At 35.4% G+C, this 13,788-nt stretch overlaps 1 protein-coding gene and 1 non-coding gene across 2 annotated transcripts; both read left to right on the top strand.

The window, feature by feature from the left end:
- Nucleotides 1-2,913: 2,913 nt before the first annotated feature.
- Nucleotides 2,914-3,008, top strand: Trnam-cau (transfer RNA methionine (anticodon CAU)). Its single transcript has 2 exons — nucleotides 2,914-2,950; nucleotides 2,973-3,008. It is a non-coding gene; the product is annotated as a tRNA-Met (tRNA).
- A 5,418-nt stretch (nucleotides 3,009-8,426) lies between these two features.
- On the top strand, nucleotides 8,427-11,854 carry LOC132543775 (uncharacterized). Its single transcript, XM_060207299.1, has 3 exons — nucleotides 8,427-9,131; nucleotides 10,054-10,734; nucleotides 11,307-11,854. The coding sequence occupies exons 1-3, from the start codon at nucleotides 8,427-8,429 to the stop codon at nucleotides 11,634-11,636; spliced, it is 1,716 nt and encodes a 571-aa protein (XP_060063282.1). The 3' UTR covers nucleotides 11,637-11,854.
- The last annotated feature ends 1,934 nt before the right edge of the window (nucleotides 11,855-13,788 follow it).

Genomic DNA, 13,788 nt, shown 5'->3' on the forward strand with positions numbered 1-13,788 from the left:
TCCATATTCAAATTTCGAGAGTATTCATTACGTGATAATGTCTGTTTTGAAGCAACTAGCAAGCATTTGGACTTAATTACATTCACAATCATTCTATTTTCATCACACCAGGTCTCAACATAAGAAATATCTTGTTGAAGTTGTCATTGAGCACTTTCAATAAAAGCACCAGACGCAGATAAACTAGAATCCTCTGCATACATGTCAGTTTGAGGTTGAACACACAAAGATAAGTCATTAATAGAAATCAAAAACATCAAATGGCCGAGTATGGGACTCTGATGCACATCATGTATTATAGTCATTGCATCTGATAAACTTCCTGCAATAGATACTTTTTGTGCTCGGTTTTTGAGGTAAGATGTAGACCAGGACACTTTTGTGATCACATTTATACAACTGCACTTTATCAATAAGAAAACTGTGATTTACCAAGTCGAAGGCCTTTTTATGAACAAAAAATATTACTCCAGTTAAAAGACCTTCATCAATACTTTTGCCCACGTATTTACAATGTTCAAAAGTGTCGTCCCACAAGAATGTTTCTCTCTGAAACCAGACTGTGAAGAAACAATAAGGTCATTTTCTGTTTAAAAATCATAAAAAGTGCTATGTGCATGTCGTCCTTACAATTTTGATAAGATAGGTAATACAGAAATAGGTCTTGAATTGAAGACATCAACAGCACATCCACTTTTGAAAAGTGGTGTAACTTTGGCCAATTTCCACTGACTTGATAATTTATCTGCTTGAATGCTCAGATTCATCATATAGGCAATCGAGGGTGCAATTTCGGAAAATGCTACTTTCAGTAATCGAGAACTAATACCGTCTACACCAACAACTTTTTTAAAAAACTAATGATTAAAAAAATGTCAACAAAATCAGTGTCCATATTTGGAATTACGAAATCACAGTTTTCAACTATTTTCTTTGAGATGAACCTTTTAAGCTTTTCATATGAAGGGCCAATATGAATATTATCATAGAGCGAAGTTGATTTTTCAGCTATACCAGTACTTATTGAAAAGGTCAACCATTTTCTTTTTATCATAAATATTTTCACCATTATTTTCAATAACATTTGGTGAAGAACTTGTCCGTTTCGTAACAACTTCACGAACGAATTTCTTCAAATTAATCGGATCATCTAGATTCTTTTCAATATCAGACTTGTAGTAAGATGAATTTGCTTCTACAATTTCACTTTTTACTTGGTTTCTCTGGATCTTATATTGATCATAGTCACCATCACGCTTAACTTGATCTCTACATTTCATACTTTCCAGGATAGTTGCATCCATCCATTCAGAATGACTGGATTTTTTCACCCTTTTTTTCCAGTTTTGGAGCATATATATCAACTATGCTGTAAAATAGGTGTAGCCATGTTTCCAGTACATCATCTATGTCAGAAAAAGTTTCAATTACTGACCAAGGAGCACTGGCTAATTCGGTTTTTTAATTTAAATTCATCAAAATACTTAAAAGATTAGAAAACAAAAATTAATATGTGAACATTTTGATCCAAATGTTTTTTACGCACAACACACACAAGGTAGTGGTCACTAAGTCCATTTCTCAATACCTTGGCTACTCTAATAAAATCTGGTTTGGAAACATATACATGGTCAATCAGAGTTTCTGTAGTTGCAGTAACAAGGGTTGGGTCCTTTCTATTTGATGAAGTTGTAGAGTTTCCAATAGGTCACTAAGATCACAAGTATCTTTTATTAAGTTTATATGAAAGTCGCCCATTACCACAATTTCCTTGCCTTCATTTTGACAGGACCCGAGAAAGTTTTAAAATTTGTCCATCCATAACTTTTATTATCACAGTAAAGGGGTATATTTACAATTGTTATGAGTAGAGGGTTGGAGGTTTTAAATTGAATTTGAATCACAGTTGTTCCAAGCCCTCTACCTCCAAGTCTCTACGTCTAATGAAAGGTGCATTGCCCTTGATGTATGTCGCTACACCACCATGCCTTTTCTCATCTGGTTTATTTAATCGTTCCAACGGGTAACTGTTTATGTTCACCTCCTCGTTACTTATATCAGCTGATAGCCACGTTTCTTGGAAACACAAAATATCCAACTCCTAATGTTGGACATGATGAGATATTTCTGAGATCTTATCATAAATAGCTTGAATGTTCCACGAACACATTTTGAACCCAGCGGGTAATGCGAATAATTGATTTCCACTTTGCTCAGTATTGCCATAGTACATGTGGGTCAGTTTATCAAATAGCTTGTTCTGGTGTATGGCATAAAGAGAACGTGAAGTTGAGGTGTCTTGCTAACACCCGCGATAAGCCCATTTCCACCTGTATAGTTGAGTAGTATCTCACTGGACACAGTCAGTACACAACAAAATGCAATATAGGTTAGTAGAAACGGATTTGCTCCGTGTTATTTGCAATGCGTCTACTTCGAAGAGAAAATATAACTTAAAGGCAAAATTATACACAAATTTGACCTCTATTAAAATGTAGGTCTGAATCTACCATGCCGTCTTGGCGTCTCCACAAAGTCCCAGTTGATAGTGTGTATTGTTCAGGTAAATATACCTGGCGTTATGTATATGGAGTGACAAGGTAAATATGTTCAACAATCAAAAACCTATTGCAATGCTTTCAAGTGTGTAGCCGAACATGTTAACATGTATCAATGTTGCCCGCGTGAAGACAGGTTCGGCCAGATCATCTTAACAGCAAGGCATGGTGGGAAAATCAAAACAGAATCTGTTCGTAAAAACTAAGAATTCTTTGAACTGAATAAAATAATTAACACATACAATTTATGAAAAAAAATATTAGTTAAATTCATGTTTAGTTTCATTTTTTTTAAATTGCAAATTTATGCTTTACTTTTTCAATTGAACAAACAACTCTTTTGATGTAATCATGTGCCTCGGTAGCGCAGTAGGTAGCGCGTCAGTCTCATAATCACTAAACATGTACAGAGCGATCTGAAGGTCGTGAGTTCGATCCTCACCCGGGGCATTTACTTTTCATACTTTTTTGTTACCAATTCATGGATTCATTATTAGAAAGCCAACCGAAGGGAAAATCAACACATGCATCTGACGACATTGCAGGTTCAGAAGACACAGCTGTACTCAACAAAACATCACTTTTTAATTGAAATACTCTAACTCTTCGTATCACCCGGGGCATTTACTTTTCATACTATTTTTGTTACCAATTCATTGATTCTTTATTAGAAAACCAGCCGAAGGGAAAATCAAAACATGCATCTGACGACATTGCAGGTTCAGAAGACACAGCTGTACTCAACAAAACATTACTATACTCTAACTCTTCGTATATGGAACTTACTAGAATCGTCGAGTATACCATCTAATATAAATCTCTACTCTCTCTCTCTATATATATATGGTATTCTGGCATTGCAAAAAGTAGAATTGAAAATGGGGCTTTCAGAGCTTATAAACTTAGTTATGATTTGATGCTGACAAGACTGTTAGCATCTTTCATGGACCTGTATCAATTAACTGGAAATAATGTCTGACTTATCACTTCGGATTTTTATACAATTCATACCAATGTTGTCTCAATCTTTAATCGGCAGACATAAGAAATCAGTGTCTAATGGATAGAACGGTTTTGCTTCGAGGTTATTATTCAAAATTTTAAATGGGTAGAGCTTTTCATGAAGGATCCTTACTATCATGAAACCACGTTCGTTAATTTGAAAATGAAGTTCAAGATACTAATGGATTATGTTGAAAACTATGCAAGAGAATGTATGAAACAAGAACACGCTGCATTGGATTCACTTTCGGAATGGTTCAAGTCAATTTGGTTCATCATTCGTGAGTGATGACACTACAAAACGTCATAGATTTGTTTCATTATCGCCAAATACCAGCTTCACGCAAGGAAAAATAAGCAAAAACCAATAAATTTAAGATTTTGTTGCGTCATTGATGATAACAGTACAAAAAAACTTAAACATTATATTAGCAAAGGGACATTTCATATTTTTGTCTTAAATTATTCCTTTTTATAAGGAAAAGTGTTACATATTCATGCAACAACGGTCGTAAATATTACCATTACACTCAACAATACATGTAATGTGCAGAAAGCAGTCGAAACCGTTGCTATTGCGCTGAGATTGAAATTTCATTGTTTCTAGTTTAGAGGAGGACAATATCGTAATTAAGACTTTTAAATAATCGGTTCGTTAGCTGTTCGTCGTGAGCGGACAATATACTGACTACATCTGTCATAGTCAATTAACTGGAAATAACGTCGGATTAAGCTTTTACAACCATCAGTCAGCAGCTTGACCGCAGTTTAACTTAAAAGACGTGACCGAGGAATTTCCAAAACTTGTGTTCATAGTAGTAACAGTATAATGGAAAAATAATTTAAGCAACGATTATACTCCTCGTTTTCTCGTTCAATTGACGGGGAGTACAATTTTTAAGTCAAAAGAAGAATGAAGGTAATCAACATGTTGTTAATGCTGCTACAGTTCAAGATTTTAAAATCTAATTTGATAAACACTGTCAGAAATGTCACGTTCTCAAATAAGAACAAGGTAAACACAGGCGGAACCAGCGAGCATCAGACACGTTAAACTTCATATTGCGGAAAGAAATATGTTTTTTCCAGTAAGTTCATTACGACAAATGTAAAAAATCCCAATCATTATTATCAACCTTCATCTCTCAAGACCAATCGCTGAGCGTTTGTCCGTCAATTGCCAACATCTTGCATGAAAACCTTGTTTCTGCGAACGACTTCGTAGATATCGAATCACCTGCGTAGGTTAGGTATGCAGACATGTTGCTCTCTAGAAATGAAAAATTTACAAACAGGAAATTAAAATCATCACATTAATTATACAACTGGTAAAAATATTTCCCTCTTGATTATGTTATAGGGAAAGATCGTGTTAAGCGACTGATGTGGATGAGCATTTTAAAGTTGATCCATCGATTGCCATTGTGTACCATTTTCATTCCTCTAGCCTATAGATTTGGGAGCAGAATCCAAATCTTTATCACAGAAAGTTGAATTTAAAATAAGAATGGAGAATATAATATGAGATATAATAATATACATAATACAAATATAAAATATAATAATATATTTAATATATAATTTGAGATATAAAAATATATAATTTTGTAATTATATATTAAAATATATAAATTAAGTCACCTCTTACGAATCATGCAATAGGCTCATCAGAAATAAACCCTATGCCCTACCAGCATCACTGACAAGTCCTAGAAGGACGAAACAGTTGTATCATGCAGTTTAATTCATTGTTTAATTCTACTGTATCTAACTCTAAAAATGTATTAGAAGTGATCTTTCAAAATTTAGTCCCTTAGCTTCACTGATGAATTATTGAATGACGAAACAGCTGTATGATGCAGCTGAATTAATTGTCTGGCTCTACAATATCTAACTCTAAATTTGTATTAAAAGGTTCTATTTACTTGTATATTTTTGTACAATCTTTCAAAATTTATGCCCTTAGCTTCAAAGACAAATCCTGGAAGGACGCAGCAGCTGTATGATGTATTAAAACGTGATATTTACTCATGGGTCTTTTGTACAATCTAAGCAATGTTTGGACTTTTAATTAACTGATAGTACAAAATACACTCTATGAAGTCAATATGAGTATAGTATAGCTATATATCAGATGGAACAGATAAGGACGATGTTGGACAACAAAATGACTTTTATAATCACGTTAGACTTAAAGCTATGATTTTATCCACATTGACGTCAACTGTCTATAGGCTATAAGTGGTTTACTGGTCACTTGTATTGTTATGTAAATAAGAAAGTCATTTGGTTATATCTTGTATCCAGGTCAATATTTCAGTTGTAAATGTCAACAATCTCTTCAGAGATGTTGTCGGGCTCGTTAACACGTGTAACGCATATGTCTGTCTCGTAAAAGAACATAATGCCGTTAGCTGTCCCAATATAGCTTATGATAGAAATGCATGATGGGAAAATCAATGCTCGCAGTTAAATAAAACAACTACGAGTTCATTCCACTCGGGTTGAGATCCACCAATCTTACCTCCAAGGGGTGAAAGATCAATAGATTTTTTCATTAACTTTATGTTGAGATAGCGGGATCTGAATTAATGACCCTTCGGTCTCTAGCTGGACACTCTACCGCTCGACCCGGCTAGTAAGGCGACCATACTCTCAACCTTTACAAATAGATATATCAATATTGGTGGCATCAACAGGTTCAAACAATTAACTGGCCACAACATTTTCCCTTTAACACTTATTTTCCTTCTTGATAATATTTTTGAAAAACACAAATTTTAATCCGCAGTCTATATATAGAAAGACCCTGAGATGTTACTTTCATTATCATCTACCGGGAAACGAAAGTGAAAGTAAACGTAAAATTGTGCGGGAATTCCACGACGTGTCATAATGATATCATTTATTTTTTATAACGCATGGTTAGGTTACAATGATTATAACGTCTCCGAATAGCAGAGATTTAAGTACATGGTTCAGGTATATTGTTATACAGAAAATGCCGTGACATTTACAATGCATCATTCAGTATAAATGTATAATTACATTTGTAGTTAACAGACGAAAATAAAGTTGAAACGTTGTAAACATTTGCTGTGTCCGTGTTGACATATGATTATCAGCGTTTTACTTGCAGGCGACCTTTGATCTTAACTAGGCTCAGTTTTATACCTGGAAACTCAGTCTGTGACGGGCGGCTTGTTGACACTGCAGCGATACGGTAGTATTGTTTATTTAAGTTTTCCCTTTTTTAAGCTTTTTCTTATGCTTTCATCTTTATCGTAACATGCTGTTGAATGTTAATACATGTACCACTAAAATGTCTGCCAGTACAGTTACCGCGGTGGTTAAGTTAACTTTATCAGTTTCAGTTTACAGTTTGTGTGTATACAGAATGGTGTTACTTCTCGCGTTTTAACTATGGGACACGCGAGACAAAGGAAGACACTTATACCTATTGTACGACTAAGAGTTCTTGTTACATCCCCGTGGCAACATGTTGTACTCCTGTCTGTAGATATTGATATTACATGAATTGCTAAACTTGTATTGACTACATACAGTATAATATTTCAAACAATTTGTCTGAAACTAACAGAAAATATTCAATCATTTTGTCCAGTTAATCTTTTAAATTACCATTCACGGAAATCCTGATGTTGTGTTTCTTTTATATATATTCACTCGCCTAGATCGAAGGGCTAGATTCATATTGTATCATAATTACCAATGTGACTTGTGATAACTTAGTATCCGGTGATAATTTGGATTAAATTCGTCCCTGACAGATAGACAACCTTCAGTTTTATTTCTATCTTAATTCAGGTGAATTAACATACAATAGTAGACATGTACACGACTTAACACTTGATTGACTCAATCTGATTATGTCGTTATCACGTGATGTTAGACCAGGTACGAATGTGGCAAAAGCTTAAATCGAAACAAAATTTACAATTTAATTGACAATTATTGTGTAACATAGTAAATTTATTCTTAAAAATCGATATAATTTTCTCTCAGTCAACTCCTACATCATTTTGAACCATTTCTTATAATATTTCACAGAATCAAAACCGACAAACAAGCCAGGGAATTCACCTATTTTCAGGAGAGATCTATCTGATTAATTCAGATGTCAATAAGACATGTATTCATTCAGTTTAGGAAAAGCGAAAGTGAAAGCAGTCACATCAATTCTATTAATTTACCTATATTTGACCTATGAACTTGTCAATATACAAAACATTTTAGGATAATTCCTACTTACAGTATGGCAGGCCAATCTCTTCAACAACGAAATTTCCTGGAATAAAATTGCTATACAATGTAACTGACGGAGATTCTGCATACGTCACTAACCATTCAAGGGACGAAACTCTGTGATGACTTATTCGAACAGCTACTGTACGCTCAGCTTATTTTGATTTTCATAGTTTTAATAAACAAATTTATAGATATAAACCCCCGAACTATTTTCTGGCTAAGAACCATCATCATTTATAATAAAACACTAAAAAAAATCAAACAGCGAATATTCAATAAATTGACTTAGGGCGAATAATTACCCGATCTACGAGGATTTTTGGCATCGTAAACGTCTTATGCTTAATCTGAATTTAACAAAACCTGAACAGGGATAATAGCGACAAGTACCATTAAGGTAACCATTAAAAAGCATCATACATATTCTTATTTTTTATTTTATATTTTTATATTCATTAAGCTAACGGTACATTCAATTACTCGGAAAAACATTTTTTGCGATCAGCGTGGATAGGCCGTCGTTTTATGTAAAATACTAACATGTGAATCATGATCCGAAATCAAGCACGTATTCCTTTATCAGCAGGTTTAACAGATATGCCTAGGTCGTACGTAAACAACGCCTCCAACCGAAGTCTGGGGAGGGTGGGCATGCCCGTCGGTAGTATGCCGGTGTCACGAGGATCAGCTGGGTCATCAGCTAGTGGTTTTGGAGCAAGTTCCTTCGGAAGCGGATCATCCACCAAGACTTATGTAGATAATGCATCTAATCGAAATCTTGGAAGGGTGGGCATGCCCGTCGGTAGCATGCCGGTGTCACGAGGATCAGCTGGGTCATCAGCTAGTGGTTTTGGAGCAAGTTCCTTCGGAAGCGGATCATCCACCAAGACTTATGTAGATAATGCATCTAATAGAAATCTTGGAAGGGTGGGCATGCCCGTCGGTAGCATGCCGGTGTCACGAGGATCAGCAGCTAGTGGTGTTGGAGCATCGCAAAGCTCATCTCCAAAAACCTATGTAGATAATGCGTATAACCGGAGTAAAGGAAGGGTAGGAATGGAACATGGAACAGCAGTCATATCCAAGAACTCCACTCAGTCCCAAGGTGTGAAGTTATATGTTGACAACGCCTTTAACCGGCGCATTGGGCGTGTCGGTTTACCTGTCGGCTCCATGGTGGTGTCTAGGACCTCACGGTCAGGAGAAAAACATAACAAGAAGAAACCAACTCCTGGCAAATCGAAAGACGATACAATGAAATCGCATATTAAAGACATAGTGGACAATTATATTGAGAACCCTGTGAGTATTTCGTAATTTTCTTTTTTTATGCAGTGAATTAAGCTAACTGTTTTTGTTGTTTAATATTTCCAATTATTAAGATTGGAGTCCATAACAACGTGTTACCTGGATGTGTAGCGTTATGTTAGCGAGAGCAATTCACTATTTTTTATTATGAAAAACATACCTCTTGTTATGACCACATGTGCAGAACAGTAATTGACTGAACGTTCTCATTGATGTGACGTCATAACGTCATGACGTCATCTCCATTCCGACGTCATTTATGAAAGAGGCATCAACTATTTAAATTTTTTATCTACTAATTCTTACATTTATTTTTGTATTTACAAATACCCACAAAAGTACGCAAGTTATTGGATAAAAAGAATCTTGCAAGAGTTTGGCGAAACTGTCACGAAAGTTTCATTTCGCCTTGCCAGAAACTCATTGAAATGAGTTATTCTCAGACTCAATCAAAGGATAGGAATCTTTATGTAATATAGATAATGCCTTCAAAGTACTAGAACATATATCAATACATACAACTATCTATGAAAACACTCTACTGTTCTTCTTGTAACGATTCAACATTTCTATATGTCTCTATTCTGATACAAACAAATTACCGTGTAGAAATCAAACTTTACGCTACACAATAAATGCAATAGTTACCGATAGATAATGACTGATGGACAGTACTTGAAATCTGCCTTTAAAATTTAGATTGAAATAATAATTTTAATTTTAAATGGTAACGTCTTCAAACATTTCCTTTGGCGACGCATATTAAAATGAAATCCTGTTTTCCCTTAATCTAAAGAAAATCAAAATCCGTTTTGTATTTTAAGCTGTTGTATTTGTTTCTTTCCTTACCTATTTTTCGTGTTGTGTTTAAAACGTTAAACTACTTTTCTTATTCCGTATTTTATTTCTCGTCCAGGAGATTGATGTAAACCCCTACTACCTGAATGAAGACGATGCATATTCGGAGGAAGTTAGCGAACAGGCTATTGACCTAATTCACCGAATGGATCAGATCCGACTTTGGCAGCAGAAATCAAACAAGAGTACAGGGCCGATGACGTCATATGATCTCCTTCAAAGTTACCGCGGAGAAAAAATTCAGTTCGACGAGCTGATTTTGGATGAGAAAATAGGTCATGGTGGATTCGGTGATGTCCACTGCGCCACGTGGAAGGGGACTGTGGTTGCAGTAAAGAAACTTAGAGTTCAGAGGGTATCACAGAAACGATTAGAAGAGTTCGCTTCGGAAATCAAAGTCTTCTGCACACTCGACCATCCAAATATTGTCCAGTTCCTTGGTGCCTGTTGTGTGACACCGAACATCGCAATCGTCATGGAGTTCATGGAGGGATGTCTGTTCCAAATGTTGCACATGAACGACAATATCTCCCTGACAGAAGACGACAAGCTAAGCATCATTGTCCAGATATGCCGAGGGTTAGATTATTTACATGCGAATAACATCGCTCACTGTGATATAAAATCACAGAACGTTCTCATGGCGACCGGTGACCGCGGCTATGTGGCAAAGATCACTGATTTTGGGCTCAGCATGATGAGGAACAATTCGGATACGTCTTCCACTAACCATGACCAGGTAAGTCTAACTGTATGAAATGGCCTGACAAAGCAATAACAGTAATAAAATATACATAGAATTGGTGTAACCGTTAAGTCCTAAAGAAATATGCAATCATACATCTTTATCTCGGACTCGCATAACTTGAAAATCCCGTTTAATCCGAAGCATTTCGTCGGTGCCTGCCTAACTTTACACAAAACATTCGAACTCACTTTAATCGAATATTCGGTTATCTCGTTTTCCTATGATCTCACTGAATTCGAGATAAAGAGGTTCAGACTGTTATTGAAATTCATAGGCAGTGGATTAAAAGATAAACAAAGGTTTCTATTCAGAAATTGATTATACTATGTTAATGACATCCGGTAGATTTTACGAGAATGGAAGGTCAGGTTGGCCATATGCACATGAAGATGTTGTATTGAAGGTATACAATGTGTATTTCATTTTGGCACTTATAGAAAAGAATGAATAGATTAATGCACACCCTACACCTTTTTCGTTGACAGTCATGATAAATACTTCCAAACGTATAGTAAGATTTTCATAAATATCCGGTATCATGTAATTTTTTTTTATTTCATTAGGTTCGGAATATCGGAACCCCTCGTTATTCTGCTCCAGAAGTACTGCGTGGGGAGCTGTTAGATCGAGCTGCCATGATGAGAGCCGACATGTACTCCCTTGGTCTGGTGGTGTTTGAAGTCATCTCCCAAGATGAACCGTTTGATTCCCTGAACGCCAAACAGATAGAACGTTTGGTTGGAAACGGGAATGAAATGCCCGTATTCGGAACTGACGTGGAAGAAAACGTGGAGGCAAACGTGAAAACATGCTGGAGCAGAGATCCGTTTCTTCGACCCTCTTCGTCCTGTTTCCGTGACACGGTAGAAAAGTGGGAGTGTCTTTACATGTGAAAAACTTATGTGACATTGGAAGCTTCATCATATTGGTTTGATTGTGAATTTTTCACAGATATGGTTATTCATATGTATCAACATTCTGGCGCTTTCTTACTAACAAGACACTTTTATTGAACATTGTTGGTGTGCTGGGTCCAAACTGTCTTTGCATTTACTACAATACGTTATATCTTATAGCATTGATAATCATATATTAGTGTAATCACGTTTTTGGGTGCCATTTTAGAAGTAACAAATGGCCCTATACATAAACTGTTGATACACCGAACACCTGGTTGTTGATCGGTAGTTAGCTCATCTGTTCTTCCATCCATCAATAGAACGGAAAGGTGATAGCTTGTTTTTTTTTCCCAGAGAGTGGAATGGGTCCGATTCTAATACTGTTGCACCCTTCGTGTATAGCTGTCCTTGGGTTGTTTGTTGTTTGTGAAGCGATATGAATTTTAACTATATTTTATTTTTTATATGCTCTAATGAACAAATTCAGTACCTAACACTAGTTAAGTCAGTGTGTGAATTGACTAAATCCATTATATATTTTATAAAATACACATGTCGGTTATAATTAATGGAAATTTCGTATCAACATTGTTACTAGGCCGTGTCCGACTCATCAAATCCTCAACACTTTCGGAGCTGGTACCCCTGTTAGTTAAACTTTCCTTGAAAACCCAAGCTGTGATATGGTTTATTTGAAAGAAAAAAATCCTTTCCGTAAAAATAGTCTACTAACTTGTTGACGTATAAATAAATAAAATAAGGAGACAAAATGTATACTAATTAAGATAGGACACATCTGATTTCCTGTTCACTTGATTTCGAGTTAAATTCTCGGAATCCTTCGTCACTTTTCCTTTGTTATAATATCTTTGTTTTAACCTGTGTCCTAATTACGTAGTTTTGATGTACTTGTGATAATTACTATGACTTTTTATGCGTTAGTAGGTTTTGATTTCACTGAATTTAATTATGTTTGAATGTTCAAGAAATTCCCTTTGAAGTTATGTTCAAGTACAAACATTCTAAATTATGTATACTGTATAAATAATGTATATCTTTATTATAAATATATCGCTCGATCAAATTGTGCTCGCAGTTAGACTCGATTTATCTCAATTTCAATGTATAGATTATGCAATATAATATCATGTGTTCTACAAAAATACTGCGGCAATATCGTCTATTTTGAATTTTGACCAATGGTTAATAGGCTCGCGATGTTGGCCGTTTTTTAAAATGTGATAGAAACTTTTATCTGAAACTGACCATGACCATTTTCCTTCACTCTCTTTTTACGCTCAAACAACTAAATTGTCCATTTGAGCAAGTTGTTAAATCCATCGGTGGATTTAGACAGGTTTAAAATGTCTTTTACCCAGGTTTGTTATCAGTTTCTCTTTCTACTCTTTTGTTGTTGAATTTTACTAATATTTGAAATACCAACTAACCTACAAAATTTTGTCACTTGTAACTTTTATTGGGTATATACTTATTAACGGCTTAAATGTCGATACTATTAACATGAATTATTTCGTTGCGCGAGTCATTTTAACAAAAGTTGCTTCCCCTGGACAAGTAGATAAGCGGTGACTTCATTAACCAACACTCGATATACACATTATGTGTAACGACGGCACGGTGTTGTGTCACTTCAGTGATGGGGTTATACTTTTCGCTGTTTATTCCAGATATTTATCTAAAATAAAATTACTTTTAATCTTAATAAAGTGTTTATTTAATATCATATTCATTACAATAGGTAAGTTTCTAAAGAAAACCTGCGGTAGCTGTTCCGAGCCCTATTCTGAAAATTATGTGCACACCGATTGCCGGGAACATGCCTGTGGAAGGGGATTAGTGGTCATGACGAGACAGTTATTTGGAGAGTAAATGCACCTGGATACGGCAGCAAATTGCCAGTTTTATCTGTGTAGCCGGGTCAGGTATACATTTCAAGAACAAGCAAAGATCTTGGTTCATTTAATCGTTTATTGGACCGAAAGACCATACAATTACAGAAATGGCACATATTTAAGGTAAAAGAATTAACTTGTAGCTCCAGCATGTATGAGAAATGAAACATTTCAACATTTGCAGTTCGAAAGTTTTGGTTACTCATGGAGATATAGAACACTTCGCGCAGTAC

The sequence above is a fragment of the Ylistrum balloti genome, unplaced genomic scaffold, assembly GCF_031769215.1.
Source record: "Ylistrum balloti isolate Yb309-2 unplaced genomic scaffold, AGI_CSIRO_Ybal_v1 Utg369764, whole genome shotgun sequence".
Classification (NCBI taxonomy): domain Eukaryota; kingdom Metazoa; phylum Mollusca; class Bivalvia; order Pectinida; family Pectinidae; genus Ylistrum; species Ylistrum balloti.